The 26,125-nt window shown below is 39.8% G+C and overlaps 1 protein-coding gene across 4 annotated transcripts in view; it reads left to right on the top strand.

Annotated features, from left to right (window-relative positions):
- LOC117675990 (vascular endothelial growth factor receptor kdr-like) overlaps nt 1-26,125 on the top strand; it is a 197,098-nt gene that overhangs the window by 76,584 nt on the left and 94,389 nt on the right. For all 4 annotated transcript variants that reach the window (XM_034435095.3, XM_034435094.3, XM_087877452.1 and 1 more), the window contains 6 exons: nt 2,944-3,071; nt 10,193-10,355; nt 11,331-11,467; nt 13,015-13,180; nt 14,773-14,893; nt 18,202-18,374. In XM_034435095.3, coding sequence (XP_034290986.2) covers nt 2,944-3,071; nt 10,193-10,355; nt 11,331-11,467; nt 13,015-13,180; nt 14,773-14,893; nt 18,202-18,374 — 888 coding nt within the window. The remainder of the gene's footprint in view (nt 1-2,943; nt 3,072-10,192; nt 10,356-11,330; nt 11,468-13,014; nt 13,181-14,772; nt 14,894-18,201; nt 18,375-26,125) is intronic.

Below are 26,125 nucleotides of genomic sequence, written 5' to 3'. Positions count from 1 at the left end.
GTAAATAGACCATTTGTAGAAGTCCATTAGCAAGAGAAGTACAGTAGTTGAATGTTGTAAAGTCATCTTAACTGCACCCTCAAGTGGTGAGAAGGAGAATTTTTGTGATGCTGGATCAGCTTCAATGATTTCCCCAGTTTATTTGTTTGCTATCTGCCTTCCATCATCAAGGACTAACTTTAAAAGTACAAACTATAACAAAACCATTATCACTGCGTGCTATTTCTAAGGAGTCTCATATGTGAATTCTGGGAGTTGAAGTCCACCCATCTTAAAATGGCTAAGATTGAGAAACACTGGCCTAGAATAATTGACATTCATCAAAAAGATAATGGATTATCTTGCTAGGCAGAAAGCCAAACTGAAGAATAGCACAATCCAGGCACGAACTGCCTTTTATTTTATTTTTTTAGCTCTGCAAACCTTTTTGATTGCACCATGAATTTCATTAGTGCAGTTGCCAAAAATTGCTGGCATTCTCCATTTTAAGGAGGGAGACACTCAAATACAGTGTAAGCCATTAAATAGGCTAACCCAGTTTTAAAAACAAGGGGGAAGAAAGATCTCCCAGGTTGTAATAATGGGGTGTCCTTGTGAGTCCCCCCACTGTAATTTTCACTCCTCACTCATGAGAAATGCAATGTGACCAAAACAACAACGACAACATGTATTTCTCAGCTTGGCTGCATTGGCTGTGGCTGATGAGAAGTGATGTCCACATATCTGGAAGGCACAAGTTGAGGGAAGCTGGGATGGAATGTAGTTTCTAATTAAGGAGAATATTTAGGAAGAGCCCTTCTGTTCTACCACCTCTTACTGTATTATACTATATATAGCACAGTACCAGCAATAGAATCCTTCAGGTTTCTGGGTACTATAATCTCCCAGGTGTAGAAATGGGTGCTTAACATTGGAACCATCATTAAAAAGGCACAACAAAAATGTTCTTCCTGTTCAACTCATTAAGTTCAGATTGCACCAAGGAGCTGCTGATACAGTCCTAGAAGAGGAGTTATTGAGTCTGTCATTTGTACCTCTATCTGTCTGGTTTGATACAGCAACCAAACAGGACATGTACAGACTTCAGTGGATAGTTAGGACTGCAGAAAAACCAATTGCAACCAGCCTGCCTTCCATGGAGGATCTGTATATTGTAAGGGTCAGAAAGAGGGCTGAGAAAATATCTACAGACCCCTCACATCCTGGACATAAACTGTCTCAACTCCTCCCCTTGAGACATCTCATGCCCAAACAACTAGACAAGGGACAGTATTTTTCCCTGAGCCATCACTCTGCTGAACACCTAATTCCCACAGAACTTATCCCTAAGGATATTTATCCATGTAGTAGGACTGTATTGCTATCATCCTTCTCATCTTGTCTACTACCCCCTCTTATTAGTATCATTATTATGATTATTATACTCTGTTGCTTTGCATGTACATTGAGAGCTGCTTTATTGGAGACAAATTCCTTGTGCATCTAATCACACTTGGCCAAATAAAGTATTCTATTCCATTTGTAGTTCAGGGTGAAAATGAGGGGTCCTTGGTGCTCTCTGAGCTTGGTTGTTTCCTTGCAGACATTTCATTACCAAACTAGGAAATATTATCTGACGATGTTACCTAGTTTGGGGAAACTTCTGCAAAGAAACAACGAAGCTCAGAGAACATCAAGGACCCCTCAATGTAGTTTCCGCCCTAACAGACAAAGCTGTCTGTAGAGTTGCATCAGGGAACTGTCCAGCAATGTAGATGCTGAAAACATGATTGTGTCTTTGCAATAACACCTACATATGTGAAAATCAAGTCTTATTGTGCTGATTTGCTGGTTCCATCACTGCTATTTTTTTCTTGGGCATTGAGAAAAAGTTCCAGATGCCTCCAAAGAAAGGGTCATTGTGTCCTCCTCTTCTCCAAGAGAAATTGGAAATAAGCAAGGAAATTAACATTCTTTGAAGACCTGAGTTGTAAGCTCAATTGGTTGCATTTATCAATTTCCTAGCATAAGATATCTCCACAGTTTCAGATGCTATTTTCAGATGGGAAAGGTTAGGGCAGGCATGTCCAAAGTCCGGCCTGGGGGCCAATTGCATCCCGTGTTCAAATTTTGAGCGGCCCACAGCCTCTTCTCCCTGCCAACTCAGCCTGTCACTCATCTCTACCGCCTGCCGTTTTCCCTTCACTGCACAGCGGTTCCCGCAGCTGTCCCCTGCTGCCTCCTGCTCCACAGCCACCCTGCTCTGCAGAGCATCTCAGCCATATTTTTCACCAGGAGATGGCAGTAGTCAGCACTCTCGCTGCGTGACCCTTGTGAGTGTGTGTGCCCATTTCTAAAATGGCGACTGTAATTAAAAAAAGGAAAGTTGACAGCGAGGGCTGCCGCTTCCAGGACAAATGGAAATTGGAGTATTTTTTCACTGAAATATGTCTGTGTCTGCCTAATTTGCCAAGAGACTGTGGCTGTTTTCAAGGAATTCAATATCAAGAGGCACTACCAGACGAAACATGCTAACTACAACAAGCTAACTGGGAACAAACATGGTGAAAAATGAAAGGAACTGGAAGCTGCTTTAACAGCTCAGCAGCGTTTTTTCACAAGAGCCCGTGAGTCAATGGTTCAAAGACTGTCAGGCTGAATGGTCGGCCCCCCACACATTTTCACCTCACCAAATCTGACCCTCCTTGCAAAATGTTTGGACACCCCTGGGTTAGCGTATAGTGTCATATCTGAGTTGAGAAAGAGTGAATCTGGCTTTGCCAATGTTTTTTCCCCGAAAGGATTAACTAAGACTAAATCAGAATCACAATCTGTTAATCTACTCTACTTTTGGTGTACTTTTGGTGTAAAAATTAAGGATGAATAGCAGGTAATTTCTATCAAGCAACCCAATAGGCTTGCTTCTCTGCACACTTGTGATGTTCCATTTTTGTGTCCCTGCAGATCAGTCAGAGCCTTTTGTGCAACCCCACCCAAAACATCCATCCCTCATCCGTGTGAACAACAATACAGATGTGATCAACGTGCCATGTCGTGTCACCTCACCAGAGATCAAACCGGAGCTGCTGCTGGTGAGCATTATATTGTCTTAGTTTATTTCTGAATCTTCTCACAACCTTCATCAAATGGGTTAGCTTTCAAGGGTAACTATTGATAAATAGACCAAAGAGGATTGATTTGCTCAGTAATGGGCCACTTTTAGCCATAGATTTTCAAACTAGTAGATTTAAACTCTGGTTCAAACAGATATGAGAATCAGGCATGATAGCAAAAGGAAGATTATATATTTTGGGCATCTATTGAAGAGTTTCTTAGATAAATGCAATTCCTATTTGTTTTTTTATTCTGGGCTTTTTTTTTTTTTTACCCTGGAAGAACATTTGCTGGAATTTATTCCAGAAAGGATCCATTATTCTCAACCAGAATCCTGATTGAAGCAAAATCCTAAATTTCTCCGAACTAGGATTTCAAGATGGCTTTGGTTAATTTTCTGGGTGCTCTTGAAAAGGTAGAATATTATTCTTGTTCCCTGAGCTGGGCTTGCTGAAAGGCAGAAGGAGAAGCAGAACTGTTTTAGGGCAAGGTAATACAGACACCAGCCCTAAGAAGAGGGAGCTTTAATTTTATACCATGTGGAATTGTTTTCTCCCTTTTTTCCTATTGCTTCTCACTTAATAGAACCTGCTTTCAAATTTTCTTTTAAAGAAGGATAGAATTGGGGTGACATTCTTGAGAGTGGAGAATAATATTATTTCAGTTCTTTGTTATAAAGCAACTAAGTAATGCCTGTGAAATGGATCGAGATGTCTTGGCGGAACACTGCTTAAGTAGGAGCCAGCCTTGTGCTGCAGCTGCCAAAACAGCCAATGTGGTCCAAGACTGTATTAACAGAGGGAAAGCATCAAGATCACAGGAAGTGAGGCCACACTTGGGATATTGCATCCAGTTCTGATCAACACGAAACACAAAAGATGCTGAGAATCTTTTAGGAAGCATGCAGGGAAGAGCAGCAGAGATGATAAGAGGACGCTAGACTTCTTACCATGTCTTATACAATGAACAGTTAAGGGAACGAGGCCTGAAGGGAAGGATTGGGGTGACATGATAGCAGTCTTCTAATACTTGAGTGGCAGTCATAAAGAAGTGGGGGTTGATTTGTCCTTCAAAGCATCTGAGGGCAGGACAAGAAACCATGAGTGGAAGCTCATCAGAGGGAGATACAACCTGGAACTGAGGGGAAATATTCCTGATAGTGAGGTCATTGATTTCATTCATCAATGAAACAGTTTGCCTCCTTGTGGGTGCTCCATCACTAGAGGATGAAAAGAAAAGAAAAGAAAAGAAAAGAAAAGAAAAGAAAAGAAAAGAAAAGAAAAAAAGAAAAGCATTTGTCTGGGATAGTTTAAGGACTCCTGCCTTGGGCAGACTTGGTTAGAAGACCTCTAAGGTTCCTTCCAGCCCTGTGATTCTAAGGCTTGTGTGTGAGTATCCTGCCTTTTGTAGTACTCTCTCCTGTCAGTGGCCTACAGCTTCCCTGGCTTCCCTCTCTTTCCTCCAATCTCAAGAGAAGACCTCATGAGGCTTTCTCAGATTAGATACATGGGCAGCCTGGGAAGTTTCAAAGTGATGCATATATATATACATAACAAAAAATACCACTATACAGCACTAGCACTTTCTCTGCCTCCAGCAATGAAACAGCTTTAGGAAAGCCGCCATAAAATTTGTCCTACCATAGCTGAGTTTGCTGTCATGTAGATTTAACTCAGTCACTCTTTCTCTGGAGTAAAGAAACTGACAAATAAGTGGAATACCACTGTACTTCAAAGAGTACAATTATATGTGTTGCTTCATACTCTTCTCATGAGGCAATTTTTTCCCCAGAAGCCACCCTAGGTTTCTTAGAAGCTGTTTTTGAGATAGAATGATCTTCAGCCAATCTCAAAGTCTCTAATACAGACTCTCAGTGGCAGACTCTCAGATGAATGGTCATTTCATCTCAGTGTTTGATTGTTGGTATTTACCATGGGTTTTGGAGTTGTTACGGGGTGGTATTTGATGCTCTAGTCTAGTAGAACTAAACAGGCAACGGGAGGGAGCTGATAGTGTTTGATGGATAACAGTAGAGGCATCTTACTCATAAGCTGCCAAAGTAATAAAAATTGCCAAGAGAAACTTCTTTAGTTTTAACATTGAGGTGAAACAGTACTTTCCTACGAAGAGAGCAATTTCCCTTCATAAAGTACTCAATCCAAAACACACACACACATTTTCATAATTTTGAAATTAAACCCATTATTGACTTTTTTTCCTTCTCTCTCCTTCTTGGCTGGTGTAGCAAGAGCTTTGGCTTCCTGTAAGTGTTGGCTTAACATCTCTGTTGACTTTTGTTGAAATATATGGAGAATTAATACCAGCCTAGCAGCCTCTCTGAAAGCTGAAGATAACATCTCCTTGAGAAAAGGGCAAGCAGTTCAGATGCCTGGTTTCTGATCTTTCCCATCTCTGGAGCTGAGTCAAACCTTTTCCATTTGTTGCTCAGTCTGGAACTGGGACCTCGTCCTAGACCTTCAGAAGGATGGCTAGATATTTCCATTTTAAGCTGCTGGGGCATCTGAGCCAAAGACTTTGTTCTTCCTCCTTTGAAAGAGACAGAACGGGGGTGGGACCCCAAATGGAAAGTGTCTTTTCCCCTGGCTTGAGAGACGTCTCCAGAAGAGCGGATAAGGCTTTCTGTAGAGGTGTGTTTACCTTGGGTGCCCATCTTTCTGTTCCCATTTAAGGAAAGCTGGCTTGTTATTTTGGCCTTGTCTGGAAATACTACGTGTGGAGCCGGGTTGGCGGCTTCCTTTACTCACAGGAAACTGAAGTGGAGGAGGGAAGGAAGGAGCCCGATGATTTGACAAATTTAGAACATCCTCCTTCAAATTTAATAACTGCTCGGAGATAAAACGGCAGGAAAGAGAGGGAGGAAAAATAGCACCAGGGTCTTTTGAAGGTTGGGGTAAAATCAGCTGTGGCTCCTCTTCTCCTTTCATAAAAACTTTTGAATATTGCACGAGCAATTTCATTTAATATGTGGAATATGGGGGTGTGTATCTATAGCTATCATATCTATGTGCAATATTTCTGTACATATATATTTTAAATCTGATCATCAGGGGATCCTCAAAGGCAGAATTTTACTATTCATCACCATTCTGTTTCACAATTTCTGAAACAACAGAGTTCACCCCTTGTAAATTACAATTCTGATGTTTCCATTATACTTTAAAATGACTGCACTCTATCCTCCTTAGATATTTATGGGAACTTGGATAGGTTGCTAATGCTAGAAAGAAGCTCATTCTTCATGTCAGCTGATTCTGATTAGTTCTAGAGCTGGGCTTGAAATTCAGGCATTTGAATATACACACAATACATACATAATATCTATGTAAAATTAATGTAGAATAAAACCATGTGGGCTATCCCTCCCTGTGGGACCTGAGAAAACCTCAGAAAGGAAATTAAGACTGCTTGGAATCATCTAAGTTTGCCCTAAACTGCCATGATACTTTGCCAAAAACGCTATTAATGTAGAAAAGGGATCTATTGGAGCAGGGTTATCCATGCGGAGAGAGTCAAAAAAATCAAGGAGGCTCACAATATCAAAGCCCTTCCCCAATTTTTATATGGGCTGCATATAGAAAGGGATGGAGCTTCAATCATGCTATCATGGTTTTTTTTCATTTTCAAAAATATGTTCCGGTTTAATGCTGCCAATTTCAGCCAACTTTGGGATACCTAACTAATCTTTTTTTAGCATGATCCATTAAATGTGCCTTTGGACTGCAAATTAGGAATAATCTTCATCCCTTCTTTGCATTTTACCATTGTAGCCTCATAAATTGGCAATGATGATTCAGTACATAAATGAAATTACCATCTAAAAGCAGTAAAAATATTTTTATTGCAAAAGAAGAATTTTTAGGGGAGAAAGAGAGAGACGGACAAATATTACTGATAGAGAGCTAAACACTACATAGCTAGATAGCTGGCTGATGAGAGAGAGAGAGATGAGAGATAAATGTGTGAGAGAGATGAGAAATAGATAGATGATAGAAAGAGGAGGGATAGTTGGTGGATAGAGCGAGGGGGAGGGAGGGAGAGAGAGAGAAAGAGAGAGACTCCAATAACAAGAAAGACATGCTGTTTCTTCTAAACAGTTTCCTCACCTATAGATAGAAATACCTAGAAGACAAATAGGTTTCTATATCAACTTGGATAAAAGGCAAGAGACCACCACCTTATCCCCGCTGCAAGAGAAAGAAATAGGAGTTCTGCCCTTATCCTACACCACATTCCCTTAAAATATAGCACTATTGTTTGGCCCAGAAGAGAAAAGATTTGTAAGACTAAAAAAACAAAGTTTTGTGATTACACAATGTTTTAAAATAGGTGCTTCGTACTGCCTTCTTAATATCACTTTCTGCTTGCCTGATTGTTTTTCTGCAGCTTCAAGGCCCTGACTTCTAATCCAAAGTCAAGCTGCAGCCAATATAGGAAAACAGATAACTTGGGTTAACATGAAGCACTGTCCCATGTTGTCTTTTCCAGGGTGAAATCAGGGGATTATATAGGACACAAGTTTGAAGAACAGGTCTCAGTGGCCAGTGATGGTGACATCTGTAGTTTTGGGGCAGCAATGATTGGACCTTGTAGGTATGGGAGACAAAGTTCATAATAGGGCATGAAGGATAAGTCAGGATGGAGGAAGCCTCTGGAAGTGAGAAGTGAAGCATGCCAAACTACAGAGGGACATAGCAGGGTTCCAGATATCCTTGTTTTTCCAGCTCAAATCAGCTGGGACAGGAAACTGACTGATATCCCTTCCCATTGAGATGGAGCTAATGATCTGCTTTTTGTTCCAGGAACATAGAATGCTTGTCTATCTAGGCAAAATTTTGCAAGATGCAGTTGTGAAGCTTGTACAAGAACCAGATACACAAGCAAACTGTAGTTCATGGCAGATTGTCATCCTGAAAAAGGAAATAACAATCGTTACACTAAGCCAGGGCTCTCCAAACTTGGCAACTTTAAGACTTGTGGACTTCAACTACCAGAATTCTGGGAGCTGAAGTCCACAAGTCTTAAATTGCGAAGTTTGGAGGACCCTTCACTAAGCTAAAAATCATGGTTTACAAATCAGAGGGGCTAGGTTCTAATGATTAACTTGAAGACTGACTAGTGTCTGTTCACCATGCCACCAACCTCAAATCAATGAGGATGATGTAGATAGTTCAGACATCTACTATGCAGGTCCACCCAGAAGTTCTTTCTCTTGTCCTTTTTTGCTGTTAAAAACACTATTGCTTGGCTGCTTAAATTTATCTTTTTACTTAGCTACGTTGCATACACCTTTAAAACTCTCTCTTGAAATAAGGCATGATGCCCAAAATAAGCAATATAAATTTAGAACATAGAAAGCTAGCTTATCATGAACTTAACTATGTTAAGAAAATTATGACTTGCTTAATTATTCCCAATTTCTGGGTGTTAGGGTATATTGATCCAGAAAATAGCCATGTGGTTGGATTTGTGCAACACGTAGGGCTAAAATGGAATTGGTTAGTTTAGTGTTTCTCAACTTTGGCCACTTTAAGATGGGTGGACTTCAACTCCCAGAATTCTCCAGCTAGCCATTCTGACCGGGGAATTCTGGGAGTTGAAGTCCAAGGTTGAGAAACACTGGGTTAGTTTATGGTTATGATGTATTAGACAAACAGAGCCACTGATTTGATCCATTAATCAGTATGATTCAGTGTTCTTGACTGGCAGCAATCTAGAGTCAATCCAGAATCTCAGACAGAATCTCTGAGGTTGTATTTGAAGATGACAGTGATTGAATTGGAAAACTACAATGAGTGATATATTGCTCCTTAAGAAATAGAGACAAGAGATGGGTCTGAACAGAACTGAATTCATATCAAGTACAGAAGACCATGTGGAGGTCCAATTAAACTGATTTATTGCTATTCATGCCTATGCATAGGAATATTCTCAACTAATGGTTAACACTTGCAGGATCCAGTCTGAGTCAGTCACTGGGACTAGAAGTTTAGTCTTCCAAACTTTCAGATTCATGCTGGAGCCCATGAAGACATTCTGGTAAAGAGAAGTTCCCTGGGGATGGGCTCCATCATGAGTCCAAAAGCTTAGAAGACTAAACCTCTTGTCCCAGTGATGGAGCCTGATTGGATCCTGCAACATTATCCTGGGACACATATATTTGCCTTCATTCATGAGTTAGCACTTGGAGCTAGATAAGAGTCAATTCAAGGGAAGTTGGATTTAATCCTCTTTTGGCTATGTAGGGATTCTAGACTGATCTCTCTTTTAACTCTGCCATCAGAGTCAGCCCCTCCTTCTCCTACAAGTAGAGATTTTGCAACATCCTATCTTTGGGAAGATGATGTTCTGACCTTGCCAGAAATGGTCTGAAACATCCCGCTTCAATTGCTGAATGGAGTTTGAAATTGCCCATTTTGAGGGTGGGCAACTTCTAGTAAGTCTGTGAGAAGTGCATCTGATGTCTAAACATTTTCAGTAAATTTGGAATGAGCCTTAGAATGGCTCTCTCAAGATCAGAACATCATCTTCCCAAAGATGGGACATTTCTTGTTTGGGACAAGAAATGTTTGGGACATTTCAAGATCCAAACAGCTTGAATGCTTCTTAATTATATCTACTGTAGCTGTCAACTGTCCAGTTGGTGAATCCAGAAAAATAAATTCCTGGTATGTTATTTTTCCAAGAATATAAACTTTACTGAATAAACCACATTGGCACAGAAGAAGCAAAACCAGCTCTGGGTTCCCGCACAAAAGCATGCATAGTTCATTCCTCCTTTCTCCATGGGCCACCCACAGTCCATTAGGTCCACCAATCACTTCTGTTCATTTTGTTAGGGGAACCAGCCGGCCACACTGGGACATCTGCTCAGGGTGTCCTTGAGGGGGTAGCAATGTATGACAGGAACTGAGGATGCTTGGATGTCATTCCCCCTGCCTTTGCATTCCAACCCACCATCGCCCTATTCTTTGTCAAGCTACGAGCGAAGCAAAATGTAGGCGAAAGTGCGAGTCAGTCTTGGCAGTAGCTTTATCTCAGACAAAAAGTACTATCTTTATATTTTCTTTTTCTTCTTTAGCATCAATCTCTCAAGCCTCTCACCTATGAGAAGAAGGAATGGGACCCAAAGAAAGGATTCATGATCACTTCACCCTCCATTGAGTTCTTTACTAGAATGATCAAATGTGTTGCTACAGTCAACGGAGCACAATATGAGACCTATTACTTGACCCAGAAAGCGGGTGAGTGGATGACTGCTTTTGCTCCGGGTGCTGAAAATGTCCTTTTTGGACATAATTTTCCATTGCTGGACTACCAGTAGTCCTTGACTAATAATAATAATAATAATAATAATAATAATAATAATAATAATAATAATAATAATTATTATTATTATTATTATTATTATTATTATTATTATTATTATTATTATTATTATTATTTTATTTCTATACCGCCCTTCTCCCGAAGGACTCAGGGCGGTGTACAGCCTATTTAAAAACAGAATCAACATCAATTTAAAATAATTTAAAAATATTAAATAAATTTGGCTTAATTTAAAACCCCCAAAATTTAAAACATCCAATTTAAAATTATGTTGCTAACCCAGCCTGGCGGAACAACAGGGTCTTGAGTGCGCAGCGAAATACCCGGAGGTCAGAAATCTTACGAATTTCCGACTTATGACCACAATTGAGCCCAAAATTGATGTCAGTAGGTGAGACATTTGTTAAATGGGTTTTACCATTTTTCTTGTCACATTTGTTAAGTGAACCACTGCAGTTGTTAAATTAGTAAGACGGTTGTTAAGTGAATCTGGCCTTCTCATTAAAAGGTCACAAAAGGGGATCACATGATCTCGGGATGCTGCAACCGTCATAAATATGAAACAGTTGTCAAGCATCTGAATCTGAATGTAAATCACATGACCATGGGGATGCTGCAATGGTCATATGTGTGAAAAATGGTCATAAGTCACTTCAATGTCATAACTTCAAATAATCATTAAATAAATAGTGCCTATATATTCTGCACTAAGCCTGATTCCAGTTATGGAAATCAAATGGATTTTCCTCCATAAACACTCCTCAAAGCTGGTATTAGATGCTCTCCATTAAAAGATATGGCTGAAGGGCCATCAAATACGTTGATTCTGTATGTGATACTCAATGTTGCTGGAGGAGATGCTTGATCGCTGACTTTCTTATTTCTTTTAGAGATACGAGTTTGGAATGCGGTTGTGGAAGCAACTCCCAGAAAACTCTTGGTTGGAGAAACCCTTAACTTGGAATGCAAAGGACAGACGTCCTGGAATGGACGGTTAGAATTTCTATGGACATTTCCAGGAAAGAGGGTGAGTCAGTCCAGTGGGTCTCTTAGCTGAGGGAAGACCTTGGCCTGCTCCAAGTGTGTTTCTTTTCTGAAGATCTGTTTCCTTGGTTCTTCAGAAATGGATCTGCTGAATGTTTGTTAGCTTTCTTAAATAACCATTCAATTGTCCTTTCTTGACCAAGGGGCTTTAACTACAGGTAGTCCTTGACTTATGAGCACAATTGAGCCCCAAATTTGAGACATTTCTTAAGCAGGTTTTGCCCCTTTGTTGCCCAAGGGTTGATGATCACTCTTGCCATAGTTGTTAAGTGGATCACTGCAGTTGTTAAGTTAGTAACACAATTGTTAAGTGAATCCAGCTTCTCCATTGACTTTGCTTGTCAGAAGATTGTAAAATGTGATTACATGATCTCAGGAGACTGCAACCGTCCTAAATATGAACCAATTGCCAAGCGTTTGAATTTTGATCACGTGACCATGGAGATGCTGCAATGGTTGTAAATGTGAAAAATGATCAAAAGAATGGGTAGGTTCCACTTACCTTTACTACCGGTTCGCAATGGAAGCATGCATGTGTGCACGCTTCCATAATGATCATCCATAATGATGTCCGGGCGGGTGGGTAGAGCCTCCCACCACCATTACGCCCGGTTTGCAAGAACCGGACCGAACCGGGAGCAACCCATCACTGATCATAAATCACTTTTTTCATGCCATTGTAACTTCAAACGGTGACTAAATGAACTGTTGTAAGTTGAGGACTACTTCAACATCAGAGCAGGTCTATTGAAAATTCTTGGGTCCATATAAATAAGCATGGAAAGAATGATTAATAACCCCTACATAAATACTATGTTTAAAATGATGGGGTTTTTAAAATTTGAAATTGGTTTTAAATTGAAATGTTTTAAATTATGGGCCAAATTATTTAATTATTTTAAATCTATTTTAACTTTTGTATATAAAGTGTTTTACTTGGCTGTTCACCGCCCTGAGTCCGAAAGGAGAAGGGCGGTATAGAAATTTGAAAAATAAAATAAATAAATAAAATAAAAGTTAGAAAAACAGATCAGAATGTTTGTACACAACACTTAAAGGATGCAATCTCCGTTTGAAATCAGAAAAGAAAATTACTCTTTGAAATACCTGGTGGTATACTATTTAAACATTAAAACAGAAAGAAGGGACCCCCTAGTCACCTTCTAAAACTCTTAGCACTAGCGCTAGCACTGATATACCGCTTCATACTGCTTTACAGCCCTCTCTAAGTGGTTTACAGAGTCAGCATCAATCTGGGTCCTCATTTTATCAACCTCAGAAGGATGAAAGGCTGAGTTAACCTTGAGCCAGTGAGAATCGAACTGCTGGCAGTCACCAGAGTCAGCCTGCAATACTGCATTGCATAACCACTGTGCCACCAAAGGCTCATTGAAGTCTACTCCCATCAATCCTACCATATACACATCTAGCAAAAGATACCACGATATTCCCCTTTACAGCTTTTATTTGAGGGCTTTTAAACTGAACTCAGTGGAAATTTTTCTATGCCTCTCTCTTCTTCTCTTCTAGGAACTAAGGGCAGGAAAGAATTTTGACAAGCGTATCTTCGTGTACAAAGGCTCTAGCAATGTGACTATCACGAATGTCACAATGGAAGACAAAGGACATTACATATGCAAAGTGTTCAGTATGGGCGAAGGAGGCATAGAAGTCAATACTACAGTCACAATACTCGGTAAGAATGACCACAAAAGTGGAAAAGCTAAGGTGTCAAAAGAGATTTGGTCAGAACATGCCACTTTTCTGCAAGCTGATATATTGATAGGCTGCTGGTACCACCATTTTAGGAGACCCTTCCTTGCTGATAAGACCGTCGCAGAACCAATGTACTGTAGCTCCCTCCTCAATCCTTTCAACTCAGTGATGATTTAAATTACTCATTCACCAGAGGCACCAGCCTCAGCATTTCCAACTTCCCCAGTTCAGTTAATTTACCCTGAAGTTGTTTGCTTGACGTTGAGTGGTGTTTATTTTTTAACAAATATTGTCAACATTGGTGGATAAAAATAAGTGGTTTCTTCTTCCTCCACAACTTCTCAACACTTCTTATATCAGTGTTTCTCAACCTTCGCAACAGAGATGGTTGGGGAATTCTGGGTGTTGAGGTCCATACAGCTTCAAGTTGCCAAGGTTGAGAAACTCTGCCTTATATCACTTTCTCTGTGGTTTAGAGTCACCATTCATCAGGAAAATAGCACACAATATTCCAAAGTTACACCTATGTATGTCTTGAAAGTACAGGTAGTCCTTGACTTGCAACCAAAATTGAGCCCAAAATTTATGCTGCTAAGTGAGACCTTTGTTAAGTGAGTTTTGATTCCTTTTACGACCTTTCTTGCTACAGTTGTTAAATGACGCACTGCAGTTAAATTAGTAACATGGTTGTTAAGTGAATCTAGCTTCTCCGTTAACTTTGCTTGTCAAAAGGTCGCAAAAAGTAATCACATGACCCTGGGACATTGCAACTGTCATAAATATGAATCAATTGCCAAGGGTCTGAATTTGGGTCACGTGACCATGGCGTTGCTGCAACGGTCGTAAATACGAAAAATGGTCATACTGTAAGTCACTTTTTTCAGTGCTGTTGTAACTTTAAACAGTCACAAAATGAACTGTTGTAAGTTGAGGACTACCCAATCACCCAAGGAATGATAAATCTTTTCATTCTTGTAATATCTTCAAGAAATTCCAGAAATGTGTCCTAATGTATTGTCACTTTGAAAAATATCATGTTCACAGCTGAAATCAAACAGAAATCACCCTTCCTTGTCATGGACCATCTGCTGCTGTGTGTTGTTGATATATTTTAATAATTACCCAATTGTGGGTCAGGAAAAAAATGGATTGTGTGCTATGAAAAAAACCATTAATTCAAGAGTTAAAAGAAATACCGTCCAGAAAAAATAGTGCCTGTAGATTATTATTGCCTTCACCAGCCTTCACTTAGAACGGGTGTTTCTAAAATGTCTCTGTTGCTTTTATACATTGGATCTTCTTCACAATTGTCTGCAGATCAAACAGTACCTCAGAGTCAAATTAATAAAATTTCACTACTCAGATGAAAAATAAATACCACATGCTTTAAATTTGTAACCATGGCCATTTCTTATTTTTTTTCCCATTTCACATCTGCCTGGTTGTCTTTTTTTTTTCTGATTTGTTATCTTTTGCACATGTTATTTTGATGTCCAGCAAAAAAAAAAAAATCTGACAGCTTTGCAAAGCAAACTAGCAATTAACTCTTATTCTTTTTCTCATTTATTGAAGAACAAGCTTTCATCAATTTTGTCAAAAAGAGGCAAAAACTGTATTATGAGGCCAATGCAGGACTAAAAGTACTGAAGCTGGCTTGGAAGGTTGATGCTTTCCCTCCCCCTGATGTGGCTTGGTAAGGACTAAAATGGAGTTCCTAAATTGCAGTAAAATCATATTTGGGGAAGCGGTATAATTGCAATTGTTTCTTCTTCTTCCTCTTCTTCTTCTTCTTCCTCTTCTCCTCCTCCTCCTCCTCCTCCTCCTCCTCCTCCTCCTCCTCCTCCTCCTCCCCCCCTTCTCCTCTCCCTCTTTCCTTCCTTCCTTCCTTCCTTCCTTCCTTCCTTCCTTCCTTCCTTCCTTCCTTCCTTCCTAATTTGTATATAATTTCCTCTAATTTTATCTATGAGGAAGGTTGCCCTGAGAAAGCTAATAATTAAATGAAGGTTTCAACCTGGATTTTCTTGGTCTAAGCCCAATCTTTAACCAATAGCCAATGATGTTCAATAGGGCCTCCAGTTGTGTACCTTCACACCAAAATCTATCTATTTGCTAAGACAAGACAAGCTTTTCTTTCTCTTCACACATTTGGGGTGCCAGAGGATTCCATGTTTGTTCTTGAATTTACTTTATTGTTTCATGAGGAAGTCATGTGTTGCCTTCCTTTTGTTTTCATGCTATTCTTTTACAGTCCTTTCTCTCTGGCTGCCTTTGCTTCCTGACTTAAGATGGTTCTTCTGGAGGATTTTCCTCCGCAGAAGACCTCTTCCCTTGGAATGGAATAGGGAAAGGCGGGATACAAATAAATCAATAAACCTGCAGATTATAAATCAGTAAACGGCAGAATATGCATATAACTTCTTTTGTCTTAGATCACTTAGAACTATGTTCAGCGCAAGTACCCAATGACTCATCTCAGCCATTTTACAAAATGTTTTTCTCCTCTGCATAACATTTTAAAAGCAGTTTCTTTTCCATCACATGAAATGTGCAGGGTCACAGCGTGGAGGAAATCTGTTTGACAGACTGAACTATTTCTGCGTGAACTCTCCACTACTTAGAAAACAGTTTCCAGGAACTAATGTTCTATAGTCCCTTTTTACGACTGTAGGTTTTCATGCAATCTGTTAGCCATTTTATGTACAGGTAGTAGTAGTGAAAAAAGTGGCTTCTGGCTAGTTCTCACACTTATGACCGTCGCAGCATCTCCACAGTCATGTGATGAAAATTGGGCACTTGTCTACTGGCATGTGTTTACAATGGTTGTAGCATCCCAGGGTCATGTGATCAAATTTGCGACTTTCTCAGCCAGTTTACGACAAGCAAAGTCAATGGGGGAAGCCAGATTTGCTTAATGACTACAACAACAATCGCCTTGCTTAACAACCGCCTTGCTTAACAAAGAAAATCCTGGTTCCAACTGTGGTCATAATCATAGGACTATCAGTACTACAGAGATGTACAGAAATAACTGCAACCAAACCATTTTATAATGCCTTTGTAAGACCACACTTGGAATATTGCATCCATTTTGGTGGCCACGTTAGAAAAAAGATGTTGAGATTCTAGAAAGAGTGCAGAGAAGAGCAACAAAGATCATAGGGGGCTGGAAACTAAAACATATGAAGAACAATTGCAGGAATTGGGTATATCTAATCTAGTGCAAAGAAGGACTAGGGGAGACATGATACTACTGTTCCAATATTTGAGGGGCTGCCACAAAGAAGAGGGGATCAACCTATTCTCCAAAGCAAATGAAGGCAGGACAAGAAACAATTAAAGGAAACTAATCAAGGAGAGAAGCCACCTAGAACTAAGACAGCGAGAACAATCAACCAATGGAAGGGCTTGTCTTCAGAAGTTGTGGGTCCCCCCCATCACTGAAGTCTCTTAAGAAGAGATTGGGCAGCCCCTTGTCTGGAATGGTACAGGGTTTCCTGCTTGAGCAGGGGGTTGGACTAGCTCTGAGTCTTTAGAGAGGGGCGGCATACAAATTGAATAAATAAATAAATAAGACCTCCAAAGTCCATTCCAACTTTGTTATTCTATACCAAACGCCAGGCCTTATCTCCCTAAGAACAAAGTTCTGAGTTTGAGAGAACCAACAGAGAAAGTGACTGAGGAATCAGATTTAGGATTTTCAGGAAGAAATTCCGTAGCTCTTCCATGCCTGCAGCAGACCCACAAAATGGCAATGTCTCTCGAGTCCTGCAACCAATACTATTCATTGCCTCCCCATCTCCAACTCCAAGGATGGAAAAACAGTTTTTAAAAACCTCTTTTCCCCTCAGATGCCAGCCCAGTTTTCAATCCGTGCCAAAGGAGCAAAAAGAAAAACGGATTATGCTGTAACTTAATATGTTTCTCTTCCCTATCCATCCCCCCACCGCAAATAACATGGTGGTTTAACTCTTAATAGATTTATTTCAGTCCCTGATTTCAATTCTCCAATTCTTGGATGGATAGTCTTCAAGCATGTCCATAGTGCATAGCCAAAACGTCAGGCAGCTGAGTCACACATAGGATACAAATCAATGATACTATCACAGCCACCATCTTAATATTTTTGAGCACCCAGGCATTTGGCTAAAATGTTTGTTTCTTTGTTTGTTTCCAGCCTTTATTATGTTTACAAATAACTCAAGGTGGCCAATATGTCCAACACACCTTCCTCCTCCTATCTTCCCCATAATGACAACCTTGTGAGGTAGGCTGGGCTGAGAGAAAGGAACTGGCCCAAAGTCACCCAGCTGGCTTTTGTGCCTAAGGCAGAACTAGAACTCACTCTCTCCTGATTTATAGCTTGGTGCCTTAACTATCACACCAACCTGGCTCTCTTATATTGCAATAGAAGCTCCAAACTTTAGAGCTTTAATGTTTTGCATTTGAGCCCAAACTTTTGTTACTAAGCAAGACCATTGTTAAGTGAGTTTTGCCCTATTCTATAAAATTTCTTGCCACATTTGTTAAGTGAATTGCTGCAGTCGTTAAGTTAGGAGCACAGTTGTTAAATGAAATTGGCTTCCTCATTGACTTTGCTTGTCAGAAGTTTGCAAAAGGGGATCACGTGACTCCAGGACACTGCCACCGTCATAAATGTGAGTCAGTTGCCAAGCATCCAAATTTTGACCACGTGACTGTGGGGAAGCGGCAAAGGTCATAAGGGTGAAAAATGGTCATAAGTCACTCTTTCAGTGCTGCTGTAACACTAAATAAATTGTTGTAAGTCAAGGACTGCCTATATTGAGAGTTTACTGTGGGATCAATCCAATTTGTGGATGGGTGGGGAACATTCCACTTGGGCAGAGAGACCTGAACTTGCCTGAACATCCAGAATATCTAGCTCTAAATTAAAATTTAAAAATTAAATTTGCTCCTAAATGTGATGCCCTCTATTCCTTTGTCTCAGCTGTTTTTCATCCCCACTTTTTCTGGTCCAAATAGGTACAAAGATGGCCACCTGATCAAAGCCAATGACTGCTATGACTTAGATCCTGAGAGGTACAGGATAATCATCAGGGATGTGAGACCAAAGCATGCTGGGAACTTTACCCTATATTTGAGCAACCCAAAGCATGGTCTCTATAAAAACCTCACCATCCAACTTGTTGTCCTTGGTAAGTCTCTAGCTTCTTCCACTTCTTTTTGGGTGCAAGTCCCGATAAAGTGTGAAGCAGAAAGACCGCACATTAAGTTGGCCTCTGTACCGAGAACAAATATTCAAAGGTAATACTGTTATGGTTGGTACTATAAGAACATGACTTCTATCACTATTTCTACTACAATTGCCACTCTTACCATCACTATTCTAGCACCAGGCTGGATCATCAACAACATTCAGAACTGTCAAATCACTGCACAAATAGCATCCAGTTGATAGCCTATGATGCTATCACAGCAAAAAGGAGATGTGAAGGACCCTCTGTGATGGGAATGGAAGAAACACTGTGGTTTGGAAGCAGAAAGCTGCTCACATCAGCAAGTCCATTCTTGACCTTTCAAAATTTTCCACCAAATGTGCATCTAGACAGATGGTATGGACGATTTCTGCAAAAGGAATTCTCCAACTATTCCTCAAAGATAGAATTTCTTCCAGTAGAGATAGTAGAACCACTTCTGGAAAGAGCCTAGAAAGGATTAAGGGCAACATGATAACTGTCTTCCAATACTTGAAGGGCTATTACAGAGAAAAGGGGATTGACTTACTCTCCAAAGAACTAGAGGGCAAGAGAAGACGTAATGGGTGGAAGATCATTAAAGAGAGATCCAACCTAGAAGTAAGCAGAAATTTTCTGACAGTGCGAACAATTAATCAATGGAACAGCTTGCCTCCTGGAGTTGTGGATGCTCCATCACTGGAGATTTTCAAAAATAGACTGGACAACCATTGACCAGGATGGTATAAGGTCTTCTGCCTTGAGCAGAGGGTTGGACTAGAAGACCTCTGAAGTCCTTTCAAACCCTATGAATTTATGCTTCATGAGTTCCCAATTGAGGTTTTCCTTATATTTTCATGGAAGCACCAGGAGCTGTGTGGGCTTCAGATTGCTGGTGAGGATTGTGCAATGAGATTGAAGTCATTCACTTCAACTCTGCCTTGACCATGTCATCCCTTTGAAGTGCTGGAACAGCAGAATCCTGTCCTGAGGACGTCACCAACTTTCTCTTGTTCAAATATCTCTATTTAGAGAGATATTCTTTTTTTTTTATCAAGAGATGAGATGATGACTCAGTCCGGTTTCTCTGTTTCAGTTTCCTACCAGGCATCTTTGTGAGTAGAACCAAAAAGTCCTAGGTTTCAATTCCAAGGGCCCAGGGGCCATTTTAACTTTTTTGCAGACATCTCAGGTGCCAATAAAGCTAGCAAAGAGACAGAGCAGTTAATCACTGACAAAGAATTCAAGAAATGCAAAAAAAAAATTGTCAGTTTGTGTGCTTGCGCTTACATGTAGGAAAAGAGACACACATAGAGAGAGGTGGGTCTGTAAAGCAATTCATCAATTGATTCATTGATAAAATTGGCAGCTGCAGCAGTACACTGCAGTACTGCAGTACACTGCTGGCACTTAAATATGAGCCAGCAGTGTGCTGCAACAGCCAAAAAAGCCAACACAGTCCTAGGCTGCATTAACAGATCACGTGAAGTGTTAGTACTGCAATATTGCATTCAGATTTGGTTGCAGCAACAGAAAAAATATGCTGAAGCTCTAGAAAGAGTGCAGAGAAGACCAACAAAGATGATTAGGGGGCTGGAGGCTGAAACATATGAGGAATGGTTGCAGGAACTGGGTAGGTCTAGTCTAGTGAAAAGAAGGACTAGGAGAGACATGATACCACTGTTCCAATATTTGAGGGGCTGCCACAAAGAAGAAGGGATCAACCTATTTTCCAAAGCAGGAGAAGGCAGGACAAGAAGCAATGGATGCAAACTAAATCAAGGAGAGAAGCAACCTAGAACTAAGGAGAAATTTCCTGACAGTAAGAACAATCAGTGGAATGGCTTGTTTCCAGAAATCATGGGTGCTCCAACACTGGTTGTTTTTAAGATGAGATTGGACAACCATTTGGCTGAAAGGATATAGGGATTCCTGCCTAAGTAGGGGCTTGGACTAGAAGACCTCAAAGGTCCCTTCCAACTCTGTTATTCTGTTGAATGAATACATTTAGTGCTCAACAACAACAGCTTTTTGTACAGTGTTCTTAGGTGAAAGCATATGTATGTGTTTTGAAATTTAATCATCAAATCTAGTAGGTAAGGAAACCCATTTGATTGGCTACAGGACCAATTTAGGCATTATAACAGTTGCTTGGATCAGTGGCATATACAATATGGTTAATATAACCTCTTTAATGCAAATGCATATCACAATCATTGCTTGCTTGTTTTACATAAGAATAAGACTGTTCCTAAATAACAAGACCAACAAAACAGGATTGGCATGGAACTCCGGCAGCTAACGCAAACATTGGCTGTCTGTTGCCTCAGGTCCAGCCAGCCCAGCGGCCTTAATGATTTTGTCAGCCTGCCGCTTCCAAATTTGTGTGCAATTTCACACACAAGTACTCCCTATTGTTCTTCTGTCATGCATCAGCCTGGCAGGGTGAATTAATTGGGGAACCATTATTGCAATTATTGTAAAGATGTCACTTATCGAAAAAATGACCGGCTCAAGGAATGCTGATAACGTGCACTGTGAAGAAATATCACTTTGCAAAAAGAACAAGTGAGAGATAATAAAGAACAGATGTTTCATTTTTGGTAGCAGATTATTCTAAAAAAAACCCTTCCTGCATATAACAAAAAAATGCCCAGGAATTATTTGTTTTTCTGCCGAAGATTTGACTGGCTGTAATATAAATGAATAGGGAGATAAGGAGTTCTATGTCAGAGTGATAGAAAATCAGTTTTATTAGGTGATTATTTATTAGGATTGTTATTATTAATGGTTAGCACATGGCTGAACTTCAACAATTGCCATATATTTAACTTTCCTTCCTTGTCAGCACACACTCAGTTTTCTAAGCATCAGTGTGTATTCATTCTATAAAACACACGTTTATTCTGTGATAGGAATAATTAGGAAGGGACTGAAAATCAAACTGCCAATTTATTAATGCCCTGATATAAATCTATGGCTTCCTGAGGTCAACCAATCAAGATGTAAACAAAGCTACCATCTATTATTATTATTATTATTATTATTATTATTATTATTATTATTATCATCATCATCATCATCATCATCATCATCATCATCATCTATATATCACTATTATTATTATTAAATTTCATGGCCCACCTATATACTGGCAATGCCTCCTTCTTAGGGCTGAGAGAAAGTAGCTGAACCAGGGTCACCAGTCAGCTTCATGGGTGGATCTAGAATTCACAGTCTCCTGGTTTCTGGCCTGATGCCTTAACCACTACATCAAAGGGGCTCCCTTGGTAGATCCATCCGCTTTAAATTTTTCCACTCCTCTTTAAAACCATCAAAAGTAAGTAGCCAACATAGCAACTTGTGACAATGAACCCCACAGGTCAATTCTGGGCTTTAGAAAGAACTTTTGTTCTATAGCTCCTTCCAGTCAGCTTCATTGGCTGAGCCTTATTATTATAATGATAATCTGATCATCGTCCAAAGCCTCATTATCTTATATAGCAAAAGCTGACATATACTGATTGCAGTTGCATACAATAAACTAGAAACTAATTGTTTCTGTATGCTAACTGCCAGAAACATTTTCATTCATACTTCACCATGGCCACGGGCCATCAATTTGAAATATCATGCAAATATCTTGCAAATGATATTTAGAAATATTGTGCAAATATCATGTTAAAATGTCCAGACTATAAAACATGTGTGTTCATAGGTAAAATGAGCAAGACTTAATCAGGGTGTCCAAGAAAGTTTGCCAATAGATCCAAACAAATTTACCTGCAGTTTAGTGCAGTGGTTAAAGGCAACAGACTAGAAAGCAGGAGACTTGAGTTTTGTGCTCACCATGTAGACATGAAGTCACCTACAGGTGACCTGGGGCCAGTCCTTCTTTCTCAGCCCTGGGAAGGTGGCAGTGGTGTACCACTTCTGAAAACTTGTCAAGGAAATTGCAAGCATGTGTCCGGGCAGTTGCCAGGAGTCAACACTAGCATAGAAATATCTAATAATAATTTATTTTAGCAGCTCAGGAACAAGCTTTGTCAACTGATTGCAGGAAAGTTATAATTCATCATTTAATTAACAAGAGTAAATGTCACTTTTGTACTGAAAAGGATGAAACAATTGACCATTTGATTAATGGCTGCAGCAAAATTTCCCAAACTGACTCATCAAATTGAGAAAGTTTTGGAAAACAAGGAGGTTAAGATCTTATAGCAACAGCAATAGCACTTAGATTTATATACTACTTCATAGTGCTTTACAGCCCTCTCTAAGCAGTTTACAGAGTTAGCATCTTGCCCCCAACAATCTGGGTCCTCATTTTACCGAACTAGGAAGGATGGAAGGCAGAGTCAGTCTTGAGTCCATCAGGATCAAACTCCTGGCTGTGGGCAGAGGTAGCCTGCAATACTGCATTCTAAGTTTTTGTCAATTGCCCATAATGATAATATATTTTTTTTAATTTGATTTATATGCCGCCCTTCTCCGGAGACTCAGGGCGGCTTACAATGTGCTCAGCAATAGCCTTCATCCTTTTGTATATTTATACAAAGTCAGCTTACTGCCCCCACAAATGGGTCCTCAATTTACCTACCTTAGAAAGGATGGAAGGCTGAGTCAACCTTGAGCCTTGGCAAGATTCGAACCCTGCAGTAATTGCAGGCAGCTGGTCTTAATAACCAGCTTAATAACAGGGTGCCTTAAACCACTGTACTACCAAGGCTCTTCTGCCAAATGCCAAATGCCAAATGCAGTCTAAACATTTGGCTGACTGTGTGACAAATCGATAACAGTAATATTGTTGTTATTGATGAACAATTTTTCATCACAATATTATTACTATTGATGAATAATTGAGGGAACTAATCTAAGATCATTAAAGATCCAACCTAGAAGTAAGGAGAAATTTCCTGACAGAACAATTAACCAGTGGAAGGGCTTGTCTCCAGAAGTTGTCAGTGCTCGATCACTGGAGGCTTTTAAGAAGAGACTAGACAGCCACTTGTCTGGAATAATATAGGGTCTCTTCCTCAAGCAGAGGATTGGACTAGAAGACCTCTAAGGTTCCTTCCAAGCCATAGAATAATAATTCTATGTTCTGTACATGTGGATAAAAATGCTGAATTCAGTCCGAACATGTAGCTGGTTGTGTGACCAACCATAAAAATAGCAGAATAACAGGAGACCCTCCACTATTTTGATCACTCCTGAGCCACAAGAGCAAGGGTTAAGGTTACAGATAGGTTAGCATTAGGAATAGGGTTAGGAGTTGGTAGAGACATGGTGACTTGTGAAAGAAAAGAAGTAAATTAAAAGAAGGGCATGTCATGAGTGTTACATTATAAAATAAAAAAAATTTCAAAAAAAAATCCCCCCCCCAAAAAAAGGACATGTAAGGCTGAAACTCCAGAATGTACTGCCCTATTCATACTTGATCAAACCTAGAGAGGACCTGAGGTGCTCCTCCAGGTGAACCTCTTGCCATCAGAAGATTCCAGCAACTCCTTTCCCATGTAACTTCTGGGCCTTTGCAGGCATTAAATTGCAAGGATTATTTGTCACACGTAGAAGCTTTCTGCCTGGGCCACCCATGCTCCCAGCCTGCTCTGGAGACCGATGGTATTTAATCTGGCAAGAGCACTTCTCCTGTTGGTTTTCTGTAGAGACCTTGTGAAGCTCCAAGAGGTAGTCCATCAGTTAGAGGAAAAAAATATTCTTCCTTTACATATTTGCACATCAAGAACCTCCAAGAAGTTGGTGGTTTGCAATGTTTGTGTTTTCTTGGAGGAGATTTCTGTTGAGAGCCAGAGCTCCATGGAGCAAACGTCTTGAAGCATTTGAGATGGGTGGAGAGAGAGAGAGCAAAAGGTGATCTTAACAAACAGCTGGTGACTACACAGCCTGGGGAGTCAAGAATGGGAAACGTGGGAGAACATAGTTATTCCGGGCCAGAGTACAAAGCAAGTACACTGGACTTAAAAATTACTTACAGTAAAGCAAGGAGTTTTTCCTTCTCACCCTAAAACAAATAAACTGAAATTTTATAAAGATCTTTCCAAGGACTTTTTATGCCGCAACAACATTTCCGACAAAGCTGTCTGGAAAATTTATTAGGCCATTTTATGAAATGATACAAACTGGTTTTAGCTATTCAGTGGCCTTTTCCAGTTCCTAGGATTGGCTCTAACAAAATACAACTTTTGGCCCTAAACATGGCAAATTTTGTCGGAAGGGAAGGGAAGGGAACAGAAAACTTTATTTGGTCAAGTGTGATTAGACACACAAGGAATTTGTCTCTGGCGCAGAAGCTCTCAGTGTACATACAAGCAGTAAGTGGTAAATCATGATCATAATCATAAAATACAATCATCATAAGTTCATAACACAACACTCAATGATAGTCATTAGATACTAACTAAGCAATCAACATAAATCATAAGATACAAACAACAAAGTGATAGTCATAAGATTCGTAGGAGGCAATGAACAAGCAACAACTAGCATTTCACAGCTAATGTAATAAAATCTGGTAATTACAAGGACAAATTCATTCCTCAGCCCAGAAACAACCCTTTGGAGAGATATAGGAGCTAGCTTAATGTTTGTTTTTAAAAATTTTATCTTAGTTTTTCGAATAGCAAGGTTTAGATATTTGACTGAGTGAAGAGACCGTACACTATTAACATCCAAAAATGAGATATGAATGGCCAAATGAGTTTTAATTTTTCCTTAATTTTTTTTCTTAGCTCTAATTCACTCCTTGCCTAGGTTTAGCATGATTTTTAAAATTCTCTTTTTATTGAGCAATTATTTTCCTTGTTGGAATTTCTCCAAAGGTCATTTACGATTAACTTCTGCAATGGTCAATAAAGATTATTAGTTGAATTTAATGAATTTAATGAAAATGAATTGGCTGAATTTCAATTTATATCCAATATGCGGAGAGAGCAAACGAAAAAATTATGTCTGGGTGAACAGCAAGAACTTTTCCTAGTACGAGTAGTCCTCGACTTACAACCACAATTGAGCCCAGAATTTCTCTGGCTGTGAGACATTTGTTAATTGAGTTTTGCCACATTTTATGGCCATTCAAATTTGCTTTAACCATGCAAATTATCCAGATAGTGAACTTTGTCCATTCTCCAAGACCATTCTGCAAGAGCAAGAGTACTTAGACTTATATACCACTTCACAGTGCTTTACAGCCTTCTCTAAGTGGCTTACAGTGTCAGCATATTGCCCCTGACAATCTGGATTCTCATTTTACCAACCTGGGAACACTGAGTCAACCTTTTAGCAAACATTACTTTTTTACCAGAATGCAAAAATTTTACCTGGGGAATTCTGGGAGTTGAATTTCATAGAACATAGAATTACATGACTGGAAGTAACTTTCAAAATCTTCTAGTCCAACCCCCTGCTCAAGCAGGAGACCCTAAGAGCAGTGGTTAGAATGCAGCATTGCAGGCTAATTCTGCTGACTACCATCAGTTCGATCCTGACTGGCTCAAAGTTGACTCAGCCTTCCACCCTTCCAAAGTCGGCAAAATGAGGACCCAGATTGTTGGGGTCAATATGCTTAAACTACTTAGAGAGGGCTGTGAAGCACTGTGAAGCAGGATATAAACCTAAGTGCTATTGCTATTGCTATACCATTCCATACACAACCAGACAAGTGGATGTCCATGAAGGTCAACTCATGATAT

Source organism: Pantherophis guttatus, chromosome 12 (assembly GCF_059756535.1).
Source record: "Pantherophis guttatus breed Tessera chromosome 12, ASM5975653v1, whole genome shotgun sequence".
Taxonomy (NCBI): Eukaryota; Metazoa; Chordata; class Lepidosauria; order Squamata; family Colubridae; genus Pantherophis; species Pantherophis guttatus.
The sequence above is the reverse complement of the archived record's forward strand: the minus strand, read 5'-3'. Positions and strand labels throughout refer to the sequence as shown.